The sequence below is a fragment of the Gekko japonicus genome, unplaced genomic scaffold (assembly GCF_001447785.1).
Source record: "Gekko japonicus isolate JY-2015 unplaced genomic scaffold, Gekko_japonicus_V1.1 scaffold843, whole genome shotgun sequence".
NCBI classification, from domain to species: Eukaryota; Metazoa; Chordata; class Lepidosauria; order Squamata; family Gekkonidae; genus Gekko; species Gekko japonicus.
In genome coordinates this window covers 125,691-147,282 of record NW_015160236.1, presented here as the reverse complement: position 1 = coordinate 147,282, position 21,592 = coordinate 125,691, and the positions used below count along the sequence as shown (strand labels likewise).

Sequence of the window (21,592 nt, the reverse complement as noted above, 5' to 3'; positions counted from 1 at the left end):
CTCTTTTAAAACAACGGTCTTATTATTTTATGGGAAAATACCACACCAGTTTGCAATCTGTGAATACAAAGACTCAGGTTCCACGAGGTCCAGAGTTGCAGATGTTTGTGTGAATTACCACACACATGTATTTTCTCTGGTTCCAGGGTAACACAGGCCCCTGCCACACGGGGGGAGAAGGCACAGCCGAAGTGCGGCTTTTTAGAGCCGCACCAAAAGAGACACGCGGCGGCGGGATCACATAGATCCCCTGAGCCGCTGCGGAGTTGCTCCCCGGCACGATCAGATGCCGGGGGGAAGCCACTTAAGGGAGAGCGAGGCAGCCGAACTGCGCATGTGCGCGCATGCGCAGTTCGGCCGGGAGCCTGGATTGCTCCTGAAGAAGGGCGCTCCGGCGATCCGACGGCCGCGCTTGCTGCGGCGTTGCAGGTAAGTCCTGCTCTTTGGCAGGTTCTTTTTTCATCCGCATTTCCGGCCTGAAAGGACGGATCGGGGACGGGTGCACGCCGATTCCAAGATGTTGCGGTGTGCTCGCACCCATTTGCTGTGCCCCCGATCCGTCCCTCTTCCGGGCCAAAACCTCCCGTGTGACCGAGGCCACAGTTAACTTATTTTCCAACTTTGGCACATTTGATCCAAAACCCAGATTTTGGAGGGTATGGATTCACACATACTGAAGTTCGCCCTGTTCATATAAAACAGCAGCTGAGTATACCTTGACGATTACACATAGCACACTCTCCCAGTATGACAGCTAGGAACACCAGAATCATAATGACTGAAAAGGGCTTGTGTCTTGAACACAGAAGTGAAACACCATGGTTTAGAATACTGTAGCTTTTATTGGCATCACAGCAACATTTATGGGGAAACTCTTAGTGTTATTTCAAGAGAACAAAGTCCAGTGGCACCTTTAAGACCAACAAAGTTTTATTCAAGGTGTGAGCTTTCATGTGCACGCACACTTCGTCAGATGGGGCTCTAACTTTGTTCTATTGACCAACATGGCCGCCCACTTTGTGTTACTTCAAGAATTAGTCTTTGAGGAGAAACTTCAATTTGCCCACACACCAGTGTTCCCTCTAAGCTGAGTTAGCATGAGCTAGCTCACAGTTTTTTAGCCTCCGGCTCACACATTTTTGTCCTAGCTCAGGAAGGATGGAGCTCCAGAGCAAGCTAATTTATGCAGCAGCCAAATCGCTCGCTCACAACTTTAATGCCAGCAGCTCACAAAGTAGAATTTTTTGCTCACAAGACTCCACAGCTTAGAGGGAACATTTGCCACACACCATATTTCTTCTCAACCCAATTTACCTCCTTTAGGTCCTGCACAATAGCAGTTAGTCGTTCGTTCTCTGCGTGAACATTGGTAACAACAGCTCTACTTTGTTTCAGCTCATTCTGCATTTCCAAGATCTTCCCCAGATAATAGGCTTCCTTTGATGCCGACTCCTGGAGGAGTGTCTCCTCCCGCGTCTCACCATCTTCAGCGACTTTGCGGTGAACTGAGAAGGACTGCCCAAATGCCTGCAAGAGTAAAATAAGGACTTATGAAACGACGACAATAAAAAAACCCTACTATGCTTAGGTATATGTTGAAACATTTGGAAGATAAAGAAACTGCTGATGAACAATGGTTAGGAATGAGGCAAAACTCAAATATTTTATCACTTCTCAGCCAGTGTGCCCCAAGCCACCAGCAGGTCTCTGGCATATAAGCCTACATTATCCTTTGTCATCTTTTCATAAATAAGAATGTTATGTCCAAATAAATCCACCTTTTTGCTGTTGTTATTTATATTATTCCCAGAAAATGTGCAATATTATATGTAATATTGACCAAAACATGGGAAAATACATCTGGGGAACTTAATTACATAACCTTTCTGCTACCTTGGTGACTTTAAACGTATGGTTTATTTAGAACCTTGTGAATTCAACGTTGCAGGACTCTAAACATATTCAGTAAAATGTCAGTTTAGCTGCCTTACCCAAGGGTTGCAAAATCTAAACATCCATAGTCAGCAAGCTGCTAGATAGCATTTTGCAAGCTGCTAGATAGCATTTTTTAAAAAACCCACAATTTAAAATAAGAAAACAGTTAACCTCCGTGTGTCAAGAGAGATGGTCCCCTCTGCATCAATCAACCTGACAGTTTAAGCATCAGCATTTGGCCCTGTCGTAAATTTAAAGCCATAGCCTGTTTCCTGATATGCCATCCAAGCATTAAAGAGTAATATTGGGGAGAGTTCCACATCAAACTCCTATCACTCTTCTGCTGTTCCCAAGCCAAGATGAAAAACTTGGGGTCACATATTTGAATATCAAAGCAATCTGACTTAACTACCCTCAGATAGGAGGGGGGAGTCCTGCACTTCTGAGAATCATCTTTTGGATAATGTTCTTCATTGGCTTATACTGCTCCAGGGGTCAGTGTGCCAGTTTTCCTATAAAATTAGCTTACAACCATCTGGGACAAATTTTTCCAAGCATGGCCCAACAATACCATCAGGGCTGAGGACCATCTCGCTGCATCCCTAACATGCTGTTTTGTTATTTGAGCTGAAGATATTTTAACCTGCCTGTCTTCATATATCTAATTTTATGTAGGAAGACACACTTCGTTATTCTATTGCATCTGCTTATTCTTGCCTTATGCTTAGGCCTGAACCACTTTTTAAATCTCTTCAATAAAGCCTGTTGCTTTTACCACATGTACCACTGAGTCCAAACCCAGTCTCAGTACAACTATCTGGAGGGGGTCCCTTTACCTCCTTTAGGTCCTGCACAATAGCAGTTAGTCGTTCGTTCTCTGCGTGAACATTGGTAACAACAGCTCTACTTTGTTTCAGCTCATTCTGCATTTCCAAGATCTTCCCCAGATAATAGGCTTCCTTTGATGCCGACTCCTGGAGGAGTGTCTCCTCCCGCGTCTCACCATCTTCAGCGACTTTGCGGTGAACTGAGAAGGACTGCCCAAATGCCTGCAAGAGTAAAATAAGGACTTATGAAACTACGACAATAAAAAAACCCTACTATGCTTAGGTATATGTTGAAACATTTGGAAGATAAAGAAACTGCTGATGAACAATGGTTAGGAATGAGGCAAAACTCAAATATTTTATCACTTCTCAGCCAGTGTGCCCCAAGCCACCAGCAGGTCTCTGGCATATAAGCCTACATTATCCTTTGTCATCTTTTCATAAATAAGAATGTTATGTCCAATTGAGTCCACCTTTTTGCTATTGTTATTTATATTATTCCCAGAAAAGGTGCAATATTATATGTAATATTGATCAAAACATGGGAAAATACATCTGGGGAACTTAATTACATAACCTTTCTGCTACCTTGGTGACTTTAAACGTATGGTTTATTTAGAACCTTGTGAATTCAACGTTGCAGGACTCTAAACATATTCAGTAAAATGTCAGTTTAGCTGCCTTACCCAAGGGTTGCAAAATCTAAACATCCATAGTCAGCAAGCTGCTAGATAGCATTTTGCAAGCTGCTAGATAGCATTTTTTAAAAAACCCACAATTTAAAATAAGAAAACAGTTAACCTCCGTGTGTCAAGAGAGATGGTCCCCTCTGCATCAATCAACCTGACAGTTTAAGCATCAGCATTTGGCCCTGTCGTAAATTTAAAGCCATAGCCTGTTTCCTGATATGCCATCCAAGCATTAAAGAGTAATATTGGGGAGAGTTCCACATCAAACTCCTATCACTCTTCTGCTGTTCCCAAGCCAAGATGAAAAACTTGGGGTCACATATTTGAATATCAAAGCAATCTGACTTAACTACCCTCAGAGAGGAGGGGGGAGTCCTGCACTTCTGAGAATCATCTTTTGGATAATGTTCTTCATTGGCTTATACTGCTCCAGGGGTCAGTGTGCCAGTTTTCCTATAAAATTAGCTTACAACCATCTGGGACAAATTTTTCCAAGCATGGCCCAACAATACCATCAGGGCTGAGGACCATCTCGCTGCATCCCTAACATGCTGTTTTGTTATTTGAGCTGAAGATATTTTAACCTGCCTGTCTTCATATATCTAATTTTATGTAGGAAGACACACTTCGTTATTCTATTGCATCTGCTTATTCTTGCCTTATGCTTAGGCCTGAACCACTTTTTAAATCTCTTCAATAAAGCCTGTTGCGTTTACCACATGTACCACATGTTGTACATGTTGTACAACATGTGGTACATGTTGTACCATTTTTAAATCTCTTCAATAAAGCCTGTTGCTTTTACCACATGTACCACTGAGTCCAAACCCAGTCTCAGTACAACTATCTGGAGGGGGTCCCCAGTCTGGAGACATGACCTTCTGGACTTCTGCTTTTTGGCCTAGTAGCTGTCTGGTGTAACCTGCGGTTAGCTGGTCTGACGGTATCTCACAAAGTACCCTTTTTAGATTGCTGATGCTTGGAATGTCTACTTTCGTTCTTACCAAGAACTGCTAGTTCCTCTATTTCACAAACAGGGCAAAAGCCTGCAAGCTTGCTTTTAAATGCTTGAAAATAAATTGATTATACAAACTGCAACCATTGGTAGGTTTTCTTGTTCAAAATCTTAATTCTTATTTCTCACATAAGGATGTTAAAGAAATATGTATGGGAACTGATAGATGCTTTTTGTATGTTAAATATAGAATGCACTGACTGGGCTGATATTGATCGCTGACTATGTTATTACCAACATACACGTTCTTACTAGTAGCTGGACTATACCGAGAGGCTGCTGCTGGGCAGAAGATCAACACAATCCTATCAGTGACTACAAATAAGTATAAAAGGAAAGAGCAAAATAGCAAAATGGGGTGGCTGAACACACAGCAGGGAAAAAATAAGAACTTCATACGTTCTCTTTTCTATCAAGTGAAGATTGCTGACCTTGTAACATTTATGAGTACAAATGTAAACCTACCAGAATGAGGAATGGCTTAAAACAACTTTAATATGAACAGCAGCTGCTAAAATAACCTGTACAGAAGTCTCTTACTCTTCTTCTAGAACTAAGGTCACATGATCTTAGGGCAAGTCCTCAAACTACCAGTTCCATAGCACACTCAGCTATAAAGGAATGTCTTCTATCACTAACAGTCCTCAAACTGAACTCTTTAATCTGACTAGAGTTCCAAATGTATACAGTTTCTGGAATCTGTATCATAGTTCTCTTCCCCATATTTACTCAGCCTCTTCTTGAATTCACTTCTAATTTCTCTTCCCCCATACAACATCTACAACCCCTTCCATTCATTATAATGTCCTGTGTAAGGCCTGGGGAAAGTGTCTGTACCTCCCTTGCTGTGAGAGTCAAAGACAAAGAAACTGAGTAGGCAGATATGGACAAGTGAAGAGTAGAGGTGAAATCCCTCACCTATCTTTATTCTGATGGGCATCATTCTAATTACAAATTTTAAAAAATCAACAGGTGAATACACAACTTTAGCTTCATAAACTTATTTATATGGTGTGCAGAATCTTCCAGAAATTAGCTGCAAGTTAGTTGTGCTAATGAGTTCCCCTAGCTCTTTTTCTACGAAATGACCCCTGGTCTGAAGCTATTGTCATAGAATAGTTTATTAGACTGGTAAATGCTCCTAGTTCAGTGATTCCAATAATAAATTGTATTTTTCTTGTGACATATCTTCTTTTAGTCATTCAGAAGTAACATGAGCTGTGCTTTTTTTTTTTTAGGGAAATGGTATGTACCATCTAATACTTGCATACTCTGCACTAACTTATACTGGTTTGAGGCTACCAAGAAAAAAAGGAGCCATATGGCCATCAAAATCCAAAATAGCACCATTGACTCCAGCATGGCTCAATATTGATATGTTGTCTCCATCAGCTTCCTAATAGCAAAAAACAACTAATAATCTTCTGTACAAGATGAAGTTAATGTATTATCTATACACAGAGTTATGGTTACAGAAATAGTTACAGAAAACAGAATAAATAGTTTCTATCTGTATAAAACATGCTCCTTCAGTCATATGATCATCAATGTCACACAGGATTTCAAAGTGTGGGAAGTGAAGGACGGAAGAGGAGCCTATGTCCAGTCAATGAGACCACACCAGATTCAGCAAGAGGAGAAGGTTTATTGACGTCAGGTTCAGCAAGCAAAGATTGCTCAAAATGGCTGAACCCCGAACTACGCAGTTTCAAGGCTTTTATACAGTAACAAGTTACACGTCGACAAGTTACACGTCACACAAGCAGAGCATAAGCAGTGGAAACTTTTCTTTACACAACTAGCTGACTCAACTAGGATGCCATTGGGCTCACTGTCCACAAACATCCAGAGGCACTTAAGGACTAGAAACCAAACCAAACCTCTTCCTTCACTTCCCAAATTAGGATGAACGTATTTCGTATTTAATAAATCCCAACTTATACACCTTCCTTTTGAACATCTGAAAAAGATAACTTTCACGACAAGAAGTATATTCAGCAGACAGTACCAATATGCTAGCAAGACAGCTACATCTATAACGAAAAGAGACGTGGCCCGAAATATTACTGTCAGGAATTACCCACCCCAACATCTAAAATTTCAATATATGCATTTGATCAAAAAAAGGAATTATCTTTGGAATTCAGAGGAAGATACAATGTCCATAGCTGAGTACCTCTTATACATCACTTAATGGACTTGACTCCTGTTGTGAAACGTATGTGAAACTAAGACAGAAGCTATCAGCTGTATTCAGATGACGAATTTTGTTATGTCCAAGAATGAGCATTAGAAGTTCTTTCATAGTTGCACATTCCCCCCTTTCCCTCCAGCCCACACATGCCACAATGAGATTGTTAAAAAGCAGGAAGCCTTCAATCTAGTCTGTTGCGATGTACAAATTAGATGTTTTAACACACTGCAGTTTCTTTCTTGCCTACAAACTACAATTATAAACTATGTTTTACATCTGGTTTAGGATTCTGAATTGCAGGCAAGAAACAACACAGTTTGTTAAAATGGCTGATTAACACATCATAACTAATTATATTACAAACTAGGAAGTCTTCCATCTTGGAGTGCAAAAAGGAATGTGGGAGCCTCAGGCTTGTCCTCATCATGAACACATCTTACAGAATCATAGAATCACAGAGTTGGAAGGGGCCATACAGGCCATCTAGTCCAACCCCCTGCTCAATGCAAGATCAACTATAGAGCATCCCTGACAAGTGTTTCTCCAGCTGCTGCTTAAAGACTGCCAGTGAGGGGGAGCTCACCACCTCCCTAGGCAGCTGATTTCCACTGTCGAAGAACTCTTATTGTAAAAAAGGTTTTCCAGCCAGTACCTTTTCCAGCCTTTAAACCCATTATTGCAAGTCCTTTCCTCTGCTTAGTTCAGTTTGCTTCTGATATCTGAATGCAGTCATATATCAACATGAAAAGAAAATTGTACAATTTAAACTGAAAGCTCTTCAGGTGAATCAGATGGTATTAAGCGCCTTAATACATACAGGCGTACTTGTTGACATTAGAAGTTTAACCAGAAGAGGGAGTTGTAAACTTCAACAGAAATCAAACAAGCGTATATATTTTTTTCCACTCTGTTTTTTGTTGACAACTGACAACTGACAGTTGATTGATAAGTTTTTTCATTCATGATTTATTTCCACTCTACAAGACCATCTGTGAATTGGTTTGTTTTGCCCATAAAGATGAAATATTTAACATAGGCCAATTTTTATTAGCATGCCAAAAAAAAGCAGTGCACACTTTTTCAATACCTCCACAAATCATGATGAACACATTACGTAAACACATTCCCAGTGGATCTTGACGTTGCTTGGTGGGAACCAGTAGAGAATCTCACAATACAAGAACTCATGAGTTCCCGAAAAAGGCCTGGCTTCAGTAATTTTTGGTAAGGTATTAACCGTTTCTCTCACTGCCTCACCCCAGAGCTAACACTATTCAACCTGGATCACTAATCCTATCAGTCTCCCCTCACCTCTTCATACCCACATTTCCTCCACAATAATGGCTCCCCTCTTTCCTACCTAACACAAAAGGAGGGTCACCAAGCAGCACTATGTCTTTTTGATTAGTTTAATTAGCAATCCATTAGCCCTCCAAAGCACTGGAGGAAGCAACCAGAGTTTCAGCCCACACCCTATTTTACATCCAAAACACCACATAAGAACATCTCCTGTTCTTCTTTGTCTATACCTGAGAACCCTATTCAGCATTGCCAAACTCACTGTTTTACCTTTCAGTTAATCCCATCAATTCTTTGTTTCACGGGGCCATCACATTAGCATGCCCCCAGGTCCCATTTTTCCTATAACTAGGCAGCCTCAGCTCCACTGTTGTGTGCCTTGTCTGGGCATCTAGTGACAACATACCCCCTATTGCTTGGGCCTTCTGTGAGACGCTGGTCACTTCACTTTCTCTCTCCTACTCTACAGGACAGGTAGCTATACTTCTTCCCCAACAACCCCCTTTTTATTCCTGCTACTCCCTTTATTTCTAAATTGAACTTGTATGTGTGTGACTTCTTGCGTACTTATTGTATGTTAGTACTTTTATTTTTCTCTTTAATAAAATAAATCGTTATTTTACCTTGGACTGGTTATTTGAGAGTTCTCAAAGGGAAAGATCCCCATAAAACATAGATGGATATTCCTGCTAGTTACCTCCCTCTCGCAAAGCCATTTTGTCTCCTTCACTAATTCCCCAACTACTATAGGAGACAGACTTTTTAGACCAGATCTCTGCAGTAGATACTGAACGTGGGGGGGAACCAGTACAATGTACTAGTGTCCAGCAGAACCCAGTGCCTATGTAGAAATGCCAGCTCAATTACAATCCAAGCAGGGGGGCATTTTTACAAGCCCAGCAGAACCAGTACAATTTACAGAGTGCCCAGCAGTACCAGTGCAATCACAGAATACCCAGCAGAACCCATCCCCTGGGAGGAACAGAAGAGTTCTGGGAGTGGAATGACAAACACTCATTCCCCTTCGGGGGCTGTCATTCCAACTCCAGAACACTTGTGGTTCTCCCAGAGGTCGTCATTCCACTCTGCAGGCTGTCATTCCATCCCCTAAACACTTCTGCTACTCCCAGGGGTTGTCATTCCAGTGTGGGGGCTGCCATTCCAGTGTCAAAACACTTCTACTCCCAGGAGCAGTCGTTCCAATCCGTGAACACTTCTGCTACTCCCAGGGGCTGTCATTCTACTCTGGGGGCTGTCATTCCAGCCATTTGACCTGCCACAAAATTTACTTCACAAACCACAAACCAGCCAAAGTTTGTCACAAACTTTAGCTTGCGAGCCGTTTCATGCCCATCCCTACTATAGATCTCAGCAGAGTGCTAGCATTCTAAAACAAAGTCTACTTATTAAACGATGCAACTTTGATTTGTACAAAGGTAAATAGTATCCATCTAAAATAGTGGATATTCCTGATAAAAATGAGTAACAAGAACCAATCCTAACCAGGGGCTGCATTCTAGTGATGTTGAATTAAATCACTAGCAGTCTTAAATCGTACATTTTAAATTATTCCTGATTATATTAAAAATTGCAGTGATGTAAATTGACTATTAAAGCTTGCAGGAGTCTTCAAATAGGCTTGAAAAGTAGATACAAGTTCCATTAAATCTGCCATGAAGTATAATTTATTTTAAAGGCACCCAGAAGCTCAATCAGGGGAAAAATGCAGTTTCATCTTACGCCACCACCACAACAAATTCTTAAAGGACCATATCAGAATCAGAGTTCGTAATACTGGGAAGTATCCAAAAATCACTGAAACTAATTCCTTGCTCTGAGACTGAATTCTCTACACATTAGACTCTACTGATTAAATCTGCATCACCATTACCGCCAAATGGAGAACAGAAGCTAACAAGACACACTACATACGTACTCCCTTGAAGGAAGAAAAAAAAGTAATGTATTGTGTTATTTTAAATAAGGATGCGATGCAGATCATCCTTTGCATCTGACTTTAGAACAGCTGGATTTTCTTCTGAGTGCTATAACACTTTTAGTGCAGCATCATACTAGTGTTCTTAAACAGTGCCTTTCCATTAATGCTCAAGGCAGCTTACAAGTCTAGAAATGAGGTTAGACAAAACCAGGATATACACAACCAGGACAAAAGACAAATACTATTTAAAAGCTAGAAAACAACAGAAGTAGTCAAACCTACAAAAACAAATGTATCAGGAAAAGTAATTCAGGTGATAGTATATCAGAAGCTCAAGAAAGCAGAATCAACTTCACTAGACAACAAATTAATATGAAGACTAACACCAAACATCCTTTGGATGGTACAGTGGCCCCACTGGTGGACCTCCTGATGGCACCTGGTATTTTTGGCCACTGTGTGACAGAGTGTTGGACTGGATGGGCCTTTGGCCTAATCCAACATTGGTGTCTCTTATGTTCTTATGTACAGTGCAATTATAGACAAAAAGGCTTCTTCCCAGTTGCCACCTATCTCCTCTCTGAAGCTGGGACAACAGGAGCTGGGTCCCTGAAAAGCATCTATGGTTGCTATATCAGCAAGCAGTTATTTTTGTATCTTGGTCCCAGACTGCTTAGAGAAGAGATTAAATTAGTACTTTGAATGACACTTAGAATCCAGTTGGCAGCTAGTGTAAATTTTTCATCACAGGTGAATTACGTTTATGACAGGCTGCTTCCACACAGCAAGAATTCTATTCAAAGATTCAGCAAGGATTCCACACAGCAAGGATTCATTGCCACTGTGAATACAAATGCATTTACATTAGCAATGGAGCACACAGTAGTTTTCTGCACACTTCCCTCCAAAAGCTCCTATTTCCCCTGCCACTTCAGGGCTGTCAAAGGGCTGCAAAAAACCCCACAAACACCTGTTCTGTTGTGTTTTAAGCAGATGGAACGGTGGCTGCAAGAGACCAACAGAAGTACAATAGCACTAACATAATTGGGACCTTTGTAAACACACAGTTTCCCATCCAGGTGGTATGCTAATATACTTCAACAACATTCTTTCAGAAATAATAATAGAAACCAGCTTTGATAATGTGCCAAGGATGGAAATACCTGGGAAATTGATGATTATCACTAAACAATGATGTCATGTCCCAAAACATGATGATGCTCCCCAAAACAGCACTCCATGTTGGAAAAAAAAGCTGACAAAAATGACTGTATGGGAGCAGCCACAATAGATCTCTATTAACACCCAAACTGCTGTATTTTAAAGGATTTGACACTTCCAGGCAGTCTTCAAAGGCAGCTGTCAAGAGAGAAGCCATCTTAGAGGAAAATTCCAGCTACACTCTCATCTCATTGCACTCTGACTGCTCTGCAGGTGTCAGGCAACCCCCCTCAGACTAGCAGTTACTCATCAAGGTCATCTTGAAAGCCTGTTAATTAGTTCACACAGTTCGGCTGTGAATCTAATATGGGAGGGAGAGCTCATTCCAACTCAGAAAGTTTTATGGAGACAGCCCCATGATTAGTTGGGAAGGTCAGGCTGGCATTTTCTATCTAATACAGACTATCACAGGAGAGTCAGTTTGGTGTAGTGGTTAAGTGCGTGGACTCTAATCTCGGAGAACCGAGTTTGATTCCCCATTCCTCCCACTTGCACCTGGCTGGATGACCGTGGGTAAACCGTAGTTCTGATAACAGCTGTCCTTGAAAAAGAGCAGTTCTTGAGAGAGCTCTCTCAGCCCCACCTACCTCACAGGGTGTCTGTTGTGGGAAGGGGAAGGGAAAGGAGTTTGTAAGCCACTCTGAGACACCTTTGGGTAGTGAAGGGCGGGGTATAAATCCAATCTCTTCTTCTTCATCATCATAGAATTGGAAGGGGCCATACAGGCCATTCACTCCAACCCCCTGCTCAGTATAGGATCAATTTAAAGCAAACCTGACAAGTGTGCATCCAGCAACTGCTTGAAGATTGTCAGTGACTATTGTAGGGAGAACATCCCCTTCTTATTCCCTTTCCTCAAATCTACCCACCCTGCTGCCTGAAGATACCCTTTGTATGCCCTGGAACATCATGCTTTATCATGCTTTAGCTGTGAGAACCAGTGTTGCTATTATTAGGAGTAAGTAAGTAGATGGCAAGATAGTTTTGTTATTTTATACACATTAAGACTCCACTTAACTATATGCTTTGTTTTTAAGCACTTTTCTTGAACTTCTTCAATAAAGCCTTTTTGCTTCATTTTGTATGAGTTACTGGGGAGTGACCTGAACCAACCCAGGCCTAAGTTTGGTTACTTTACAATACCGAGGCAGTTAGTCTTGACAGCATCCCTGAGGATTAATCCTAAAAAAAAGTATCTAGAACGTCTACTTTTTGAAACACCATGAAACGTATAAGGACATTTGTTGCCCTGAGGGGATCCCTGCATAAACAAGAAGCATTCAATTACTCAGAAAGTAAACAAGGAGTATCATCATGTCATCAAAATACCAAATTTTCTCATATGTATGGCAGGGGTACTCAGTAGAGGTAAAGAGACTGGATAATTCTGTCACATTCAATCAACAAAAGGTATTTTGTTTTTTATATATACTTTGACTTGGGGAGAGGAAGGGAAGGAGATTTTAAATTGCTCTGAGATTTCAAGTGAAGGACAGAGTATAAATAATCATCCTCCTCCTTCGTCGTCTTCTTCCTCCTCCTCCTCCTCCTCCTTTAAACCGGAGATCTTTCTAATGTTTCACTAATATCTGGTAGCAATAATCCCTTTGATGAGGAATACAGTCCTGAACAATGGCCCCCGACTTGACTGAAATGATCTGGCCATGTGGATCTATGTTATAGGTCCCTCAAGGCTAGACTACTCCAATGCACCCTACATGGCTCTGCTGTTCAAGATAACTCAGAAACTCTAATTAGTACAGAACATCGGAGACTTGTTACTATCAGACATCAGGCAGAGCACACATGTTGCACCCATTGGTTACCAATCAGTTACCGAGTTCAATTCAAGGTTCTGGTGGCTCCCACATTATGGAACACCCTACATGACAAGGTCATTCTGCAGAATGTGCAAAATCGTAATATTCAAGAGTGCATTTTTAAAACAAAGATTAGCACTGTAGTAGAATGAACAGCCCAGGAGGGCATCTTTCTAATGGAATAGTCCACTGCAATGACTGTTCTAGGTACCACCTGCTTTTACAGTGTTGTTTTGTAATCCACTTTCTGCTGTGAACAAGCAACTATATGTTTTTTCTTGGTACTGTTGGCAGTTTTTAATCCATAGACCTTTGAATTTTCCAAGGCAGCACCTCCAGTCTTACTCACCCCCTCCCCCTCCCCGCTAAAGTAAAGGTAAAGGTTTCCCTTGCTCAAAAGCTAGTTGCATTCGACTCTAGGGGGCGGTGCTTATCTCCGTTTCCAAGCCAAAGAGCCAGCACTGTCCAAAGACATTTCCGTGATCATGTGGACGGTATGATTAAACGCCAAGGCACATGGAACACTGTTACCTTCCCACCAAAGCAGTACCTATTTATCTACTTGCAATTTCTTGTTTTCGAACTGCTAGGTTGGCAGGAGCTGGGGCCAGAGACCGGCCGTCACGCAGCACTAGGGTCTCAAACTGCTAACTACAGACCTTCCGGTCTGCAGCTCAGCGTCTTAACCTCTGAGCCATGTGGCCCCTCCCCCTGCCTGCTACAGAGTAAAATTTGAGTCCCTCAGCACCACAAGCCAGGAGAGTGAATACAAGAGGAATGGCATGCGGTGTGTGTGTGTGCTGCATTGGGACATGCAGCAGCTGCATTCTTCTCATGCATGGCTCAAAAGCACTGAAGCAATCCTCCAGGTTACAACCTGGTCTCCATATCTTCAGAAGAGAATACAAAAAGAAGACACTGTCAAATCTAAGGGTCACATAAAGAGATAGGAGTAATTGCTTCTTATAGAAATAATAAAAGTCACAAACAAAGCACAAGAACAATGTAGGGATCCAAAGCAGGCCAAACATCTTAGCTACAACTGCTATTTTCATAACTTATTGTGTGTTTGAACAAACAAAAAATTGAAAAACAATGTTAATTCAGTTAGGAAAGGGTTAAGACTGTTTTGCTGATTTGCTGAAACTGGTGACACATTACCGCTCTGGGATGTAAAGGAGAAGGAAATTGGTCTCTGGGGAAATGCAGTATCTGGGCTGTAGACTGAGCAGTCCTGAGGGAGGAATTTGATGACAGTCATGGCAGAACAGAGGGGTCTGAAATGACCTATCACTTGTTTTATTAACAAAGCACATCCACAGACATTGGGTGAATTAATGGACTGAATCCACACAGAGGTATGGGGAAAGATATCTAACTATGCATAGGTGAACAGCTTGATACCTAGCAGACATGGCAAAAGGTGAGACTGTCCTTGTGTACCTCGTTAAAGCCAAGATATATCAAACAAAATTTATGCAAATGTCAATTGCTATGGACAGAGAGTGAATATGAGAATTTGCATATATTCCTAAAAGTAATACAAGCAGTAAATTGCCATATCTAATTAAGCCGTTTGAAAGTGCTAGGTGACCTTGAGCAAGTCACCATCTATTATTGCTTGTCTTTAGGCATTTGGCTTTTTAGTAAGGAAAGGAAATTACGCTAAATATTCTTACATAGCACTTAACAAAACAGTGCCCTGTTGAAAGGCCCACACTGTAACTGTCCGTGGAAAATGGCTGTGGCACTCAAACATGAAGAAATGTAACATATTTTATCGTCAGTCTATTTGCGCAGCCGGCTACCTCCGTCTCCCTTCAGTGGGTTCCTCCCCTGCATCTGACCGTGCCAGGGAGCAACTGTGCGGCGTCTCAGGGGATCTGTGTGATCCCGCCACCGCGTGTCTCTTTTGGTGTGGCTCTAAAGAGCCGCACTTTGGCCGCGCTCCCCCCCCCCGGTGTGGCAGGGGCCTTTGCCAAGGATGAGTAGAAAGATTTGGAAAGTTCACACTAAGAGGCAATATGAAGACTGGGGTAAATAATATGACATAAGTGTTATAGAACTCCAAATTCTATTTTTCCATAGTTTGAAATTACATATTTCAATTATTCCCAAGACGATTTGCATTCAGTGCGGCACAGCATAAACGCTATATGTGGAAATGTATTTATTTACTTACTTCATTGATACCCCCACCTTTCTCCCCAATGGCTTACATAATTCTCCTCTCTTTCACTTTATCCTCACAACAACAATCCTGTGAGGCTAGTTAGGCTGAGAGTGTGTGACTGGCCCAAGGTCACCCAGCAGGCTTTCATGGCAGAGTGGGGATTTGAACCTGGTTCTCCCAGATCCTAGTCTGACACTCCTAACCACACTGGCTCTTTGTTTATAATTCAGCATAGTTATTTACAGTACTATATTTCATCATGGTTTATATGACTAACTCCCACCACTGTTTTTCTTTCGCATCTTTTTGTTACAAAAGGTTCTCTTCTTCATATTTTGAATTTTGGTTCTAAAATACTTGAGATTTACAACAGCAGCAGCAGCATCTAACACTGTCCTGATGTGTATGGATCTAAAGCATGCCTCTGTTTACATGACAATATTAATGACAAGGGAGAATATTGGAAGGCTGAAAATTTTTGCCTAGCTCGAAACAGGCCTTCTGCAGATGAATACAGATGTTTTTGGCATTGACTTTTAGGTGGCTGTTCTAAAACTGAATAAACAGGATGGTCTAATGAAGATCTACTCAAAATGGATTTTGGCTGGCAACCCATAGCATTAACGCCTTTTTGATGTTTCCTATATTTCTATATTTATACTGTTTATTTTTATGTGTATCTACACACGTACCAGTATACTGAATATTGTTTCCATATTGTGGTTTTGGGTGGTGTTTTTAATTTGCAGTTCACAATACACTGCTCTTTTAGATATATCATCTTGTCCTTGTACATTTTGTTTCTGAGGTTTTTAACAGGTCCATCTTAAGCAGAGTTACGTTTTTCTAAATTCACTGCAGGCATGAAGGTTAGAAAGGCAAGTATTTGTGTAAAGAGTAGTAATGATTATAATAGTACAACACAGGAACTGGGGGGACTGCCCTACAGTGGTTTTCCTCCTTTCTCCATGGTTGGGGACAGAGGGTGGCATTTGGTGAGAGGGTCTCCCAGCAGCACTCCTTGGTGTGTGGAGGGCCACAAGGGGCGATCCTCTCACCAATGCTGTTTAACATCTACATGAACCCCCTTGCCCAGTTGGTACAGAGGTTTGAGCTGGGTTGTCACCAGTAGCTGATGACACCCAGCTCTATTTGTTGATAGATGGCCGCCCAGACTCCACCTCGAAAAATCTGGGAAGGGTTTAAGAGGCCATGTCTGGGTAGTTAAAACAGAGTTGGCTGGAACTTGATCGAAGTAGGGTTGGGAATCAGGTTCCTGGACCTCAAGGGGGCGCCGTTGGTGCAGACCTTGGTGTGTGGAGGGCCACAAGGGGCGATCCTCTCACCAATGCTGTTTAACATCTACATGAACCCCCTTGCCCAGTTGGTACAGAGGTTTGAGCTGGGTTGTCACCAGTAGCTGATGACACCCCGCTCTATTTGTTGATGGATGGCCGCCTCGAAAAATCTGGGAAGGGCTTTAGAGGCCATGTCTGGGTGGTTAAAACAGAATTGGCTGAAACTTGATCAAAGTAGGGTTGGGAATCAGGCTCCTGGACCTCAAGAGGGCGCCGTTGGTGCAGACCTCAAGGGTTAGGAGTCTAGGGGTGATTCTGGATGCCTCACTTTCTATGGAGGCCCAGGTCTCCACTGTTGCCAGGTCTGCCTTTTATCATCTTTGGCAGATCAGGCAACTGGGTCCTTACCTCTCCACCCAGGATCTGGCCACTGTGACCCATGCAATGGTCACTTCCAGGCTGGATTACTGTAACTCACTGTATGTGGGCTTACCCATGAACATGATCCAAAAACTCCAGCTAGTGCAAAATGCAGCAGCTCGCCTACTGACTGTGACACCTATGTGGGCGCGTATTCAGCCAGCACTCCGCAAATTGCATTGGCTACCAATTGAGTACTGGATCCACTTCAAGGTGATGGTTTTAACCTTCAAAGCCTTGAATAGCCTAGGACTGACGTATCTAAGGGACTGCCTCTCCCCAAATACCCACAGAGAGCCTTGCACTCCACTGATCAACACCTACTGGTTATCCCTAGCCCAAAGGATGTCTGTCTAGCCTCAACTAGGCCCAGGGCTTTTTCTGACCTGGTCCCCACCTAGGAGAACAAGCTCCCACGAGATCAGGGCCCTGCGGGACTTATTACAGTTCCACAGGGCCTGCAAAATGGAGCTGTTCCGCCAGCCCTTCGGTTGAGGTGATGGACGTTCAATCACATGGCCTCCCTAAAAAGTGACCCTACTGAAATTGCCCATGATTACCACCTATCCAGCTGTTGGAGCTAAGATAGAAAGACATGTCACCATCTTTAGTTAATCTAAATATTAAATTTAATGTTTTAATCTGATAATTGTATTGTATATGAAATTTGACATTACCCACCCTGAGCCCATGTGCAGGAAGGGCGGGATACAAATGCAATAAATAAATAAATAAATATTTGCATTTCACAGGTAGGAAGACCAATGAGACAAGCTGAAAATCAAGATTTAGAAAAAAGGTAACTTGAAAATCGACAAAGTCAGGCTTGAAGTTTAATCTAGGAAAATTCAGTTAATACAGGCCCAAGATTATATTAATTGTGCAAAAAATCTTCAAGAAAAGATACAGTGCAATATGGTGAAAAACTATATCACTGTTGCTTTTTCAGTTCTACACACTATGCTTTGTTTTCCTAAAGACTTCTACATCTTCAATTAATTTGATACAACATCTTACCCAATCGACTCCAGCAATGGCTCTGTAATATTTGTAGCTGCTGAGAGCTACACTGTATGTATAAACCTTAATATGTAGAAGCAATACAGAAATAATCAGGGTTGGAGGACCGGTACAAGTCAAGTTTACACAAAATACCTCACTGTAAGAGACAACCATGACAAAGATCTAAGTGAGTAGAACAGCTACCTCATGGAGATCCAGGAAAATATATACACAAGTGTGATGTCAGCACTGATGGAAAATAATCTGTCATATTGACGTATAGTTAATGGAGTCTGTATCTCTAATGGAATATTGATTTCACTAATGTCCTTCCACACTGTCATCCGAGAGTATAATATCCTTGTTTGTTATACAGTACTCCAGTTCACACAAGGTAACACTCAGCTTTTCATAGTTATTCAGTAAGAAAATTTGTTCTGCGTTCTGTACGCAAAAATACTTACTAATACTATGAAAGGCATATATCCCAGAAGGGAAAAGAAATCCGTAACACAGTCTTAACAACTACTGTCCTTAGCACAATTGCTCCCGGCTAAACCCATTGACTTAGGCAGTTGTATCTCTGTTTAGGATTGTACTGATGATGCTAGAAATGATACTACTTTCCATTACTATTAATATTACTGTTTCACTTATGTATATGGCATTTACAGAAGGGATGATAACAGAGGCAAAATAACAAGAGAAGATGATACACAGTTCAGTTGTTCAGAGTGAGTTTCAGTAGACATGACAACCCCATAGGGTTGCCAACCTCCAGATGGTGGCTGGAGATCCTCTGGGATTACAACTGATCTTCAGACAACAGAGCTCAGTTCACCCGGAGAAAATGGCCCCTTTGGAAGGTGGGCTGTATGGCATTATACCACACTGAAGTCCTTCCCATCCCAAACTCCTCAAGTTCCCCCCCCCAAAAAAAACCAACCTTCAGGTATTTTCTAACCTGGAGCTGGCAACCCTACAACCCCAAGCCAGGGGCTTTATGATTCATGTATGTTTTGAGGAGGAATTTGAAGCAAAAGGGACAAACAATATCTCAAAGATGCTGGGAGGGGGCATCCCAGGCATAAGGGGCAGTAAAAAAAGAATTGGTATAGTCATTTAAGCTATCAGGGGGTCTTCAGGCAGGAGGAGGAAAGGAGGAAAGCCAAAAAGTTTAGTCTTAGGTATATACTGACACTGACACAGCAGGATCAAGAATCTTGATTCAAGATGCATGGCTGCTGGGACCACTGAGGTCTTCTGTTGAGGAGGATCCCAGACTACAATTCTTATCATTCCCGATAAGTTCTTTCAGCTCATCACCATCTCCTTAACCAAGTGAAGAGGGAGCCACCTGTAGAGTTTAGTGACTCTGGGAACAAGGGTTCATATCTCATTTCAGGTGTAAACTCATTACCTGCCGTTAGGCAAGTTATTCTCTCTCTCTCAGCCTCAGTTCCTACATCTGCAATAGGGGCTGTTGTAAGGACTACTGGGATGGATATATATGAGCATACGAAGTGCTCTGAACTGCTACCAGGAAATAAGGAGTTCAAGTCTCTAATGTCTTTGAATTTATGTATAAAACAAACATGACTGAAGGTGATCTCAAGAAAGGACAAAGCAGTTCCTGAGCCCACTTGCGGGGAGGGCGGGGTAAAAATGTCAAAAATAAATAAATAAATAAATAAATAGGACAATTTTATTTGCTACAAATGTTTACACTGAAAATCACTAACAACACCCACCAAGGGAAGACCATCTACAATTCACAACTATGTTCAAAACTATATATTACATCCATTGAACTACAAAGAAGGGTTAGTGGTAACAACCCAATAGAGTATATAGACATTGATCCAACAGATTGCTCAGAACAATTAAACATAGTTTAAACAAAGAACATATTCAAAACCAACTGTAGGCTCCTCTGTAATTCCATACATAGACAGTGTCCATAGACCTCCAAACAGAAAGTAACTTCAGCAGAAGACTGCAGCAGAAGACTGTGGAAAGAATAACAGCCAAACGCCTCTCCTAGGTATAAATAAAGCATTTCAATTATCTTCAACAGCAGCTGGTAAAATGGAGCCCGATTTCTGAAGGAATCACAGAGACAGCTTTCTCCAGGGTAGAAAATCAGTCTGCCTCTCAAGGCAGCAAGCATTTATTTTATGCCCATTCTGCCCCCACCCCACCCACTGTGCGCTGGGGTTGAGAGTTCACATTCAGAAACCAGAGAAGAACAATCACTTTCAGGGGATTTGTCTTAAGGGTGCTTACATTGGTACAATGATTAACAAACTACCTTCTTTAACATGCCCACAGTTGCAGGAATGTAGGCAAAGGTCAGGTCTCTGGATTGATCAGAGTTACTGATCCATCCAGATGTTTACAGAGTCATAAAACATGGGCTCAAAGCAGGATAGGTGTGCCTAGTCGCTGATTTTTGCCCATATCCTATGCTGACCCACCACTTTATGCTGACCCTTGCCTACAGATTTCCAAAATAACAAAGGCACAGCTCAAAAGCTTCAATGGAATCCTAGGGAGAGGCATCTGGCTGTTATTCTTTCCACAGTGGGAGAATTCTGCTGCAGTTACTTTCTATGGACACTATCTATGTATGGAATTACAGAAGAGCCTACTGTTGAACAGCTTGGATCTAAGCATGTATGAGATCCTGTTTATCATCCTTATTTCCACAAACATCCTGGATATAGAACCTTATCACTTCAGTCCGGCTTCTTGGCCATGTTCCTCAGCTTTGTTATGGCTGTACCACCAGCTACACCACCAAAGAACTGTCATCTTCATCCATTTGTCCGCCAGACTCATCTAATCCACGTTCAGACCAGTCACCAAAATTACCTAGAACAAGGCTTTTCCTTTGAGTAGGTTTTTCCTTTGAGATATGCTAAAATCAGGGCTCTTCAGGGTTGATAGGACCAGATTAACTCTCTGACACTCTTAAGACAGCCATAAATTTCAGTATCCTATTACTTTATATTATTATATCAAAACCATAACTGTTGATCATATAGCTTCAAGTTATCACTACGGAAAGCGAAGAAACAGGCATAATTTATTCTTTTAAACACAAGTACTGTGAGTTATTTTTAATGCAAATGCATGTGTTTTTACCCTCTTCCAAATTTCCCTTTCAAAAGCCTCAATGCTAAATGCAAATTAGATGCTACTGCTGTTGGCTAGTTCTCTCCGTTTCTAATATATCAAGCTACTGAAGGTTGTAAAACTGTAACACAGAAGTTGAACAAACCAAGTCCTTTACCACTACCTTAAGATATATCCATCAGATGGTAATTATTGTTTTTAAAAGGAGGATATGTCCTTATCCTTGACACAAGTAAAGTAAAGGAGAGCAGGAAACCCCACCCCTCATTTTGGAGAAAGGCAAAAAAAAACCCTCTTTTCAGAGAGCTTTGGGGGGGGGGATACAGAATACAAGAAAAAAATCTGTTGGTTTTCACTGCTTTATATTTTTTTAGGGTTGCCCGGTCCTACTGTGTTGCTGGTGGGGGGCTTTGGGGGGCATTCCAGGGGGGCAGGAACATCCCAACACCATAACGTCACACATAAATGGTTTTTGCAAGTGAGTGCCATGCAAGCCTAAACTCCAAGTGGTGAATTCACCACTTGGAATTCAGGCATGGGTGGCCCCCACTTCAAAAAGCCATTTAAAGGGAACTTTCCCTTTAAATGGTTTTTTGCAGGTATTATCATTTGAACTTCTGAG

At 41.7% G+C, this 21,592-nt stretch overlaps 1 protein-coding gene across 1 annotated transcript in view; it reads right to left on the bottom strand.

The window, feature by feature from the left end:
• The window catches only part of BICD1 (bicaudal D homolog 1 (Drosophila)), a 142,361-nt gene that overhangs the window by 70,737 nt on the left and 50,032 nt on the right, over positions 1-21,592 (bottom strand). Inside the window, exon 3 of the mRNA XM_015412921.1 lies at positions 2,772-2,984. Coding sequence (XP_015268407.1) covers positions 2,772-2,984 — 213 coding nt within the window. The remainder of the gene's footprint in view (positions 1-2,771; positions 2,985-21,592) is intronic.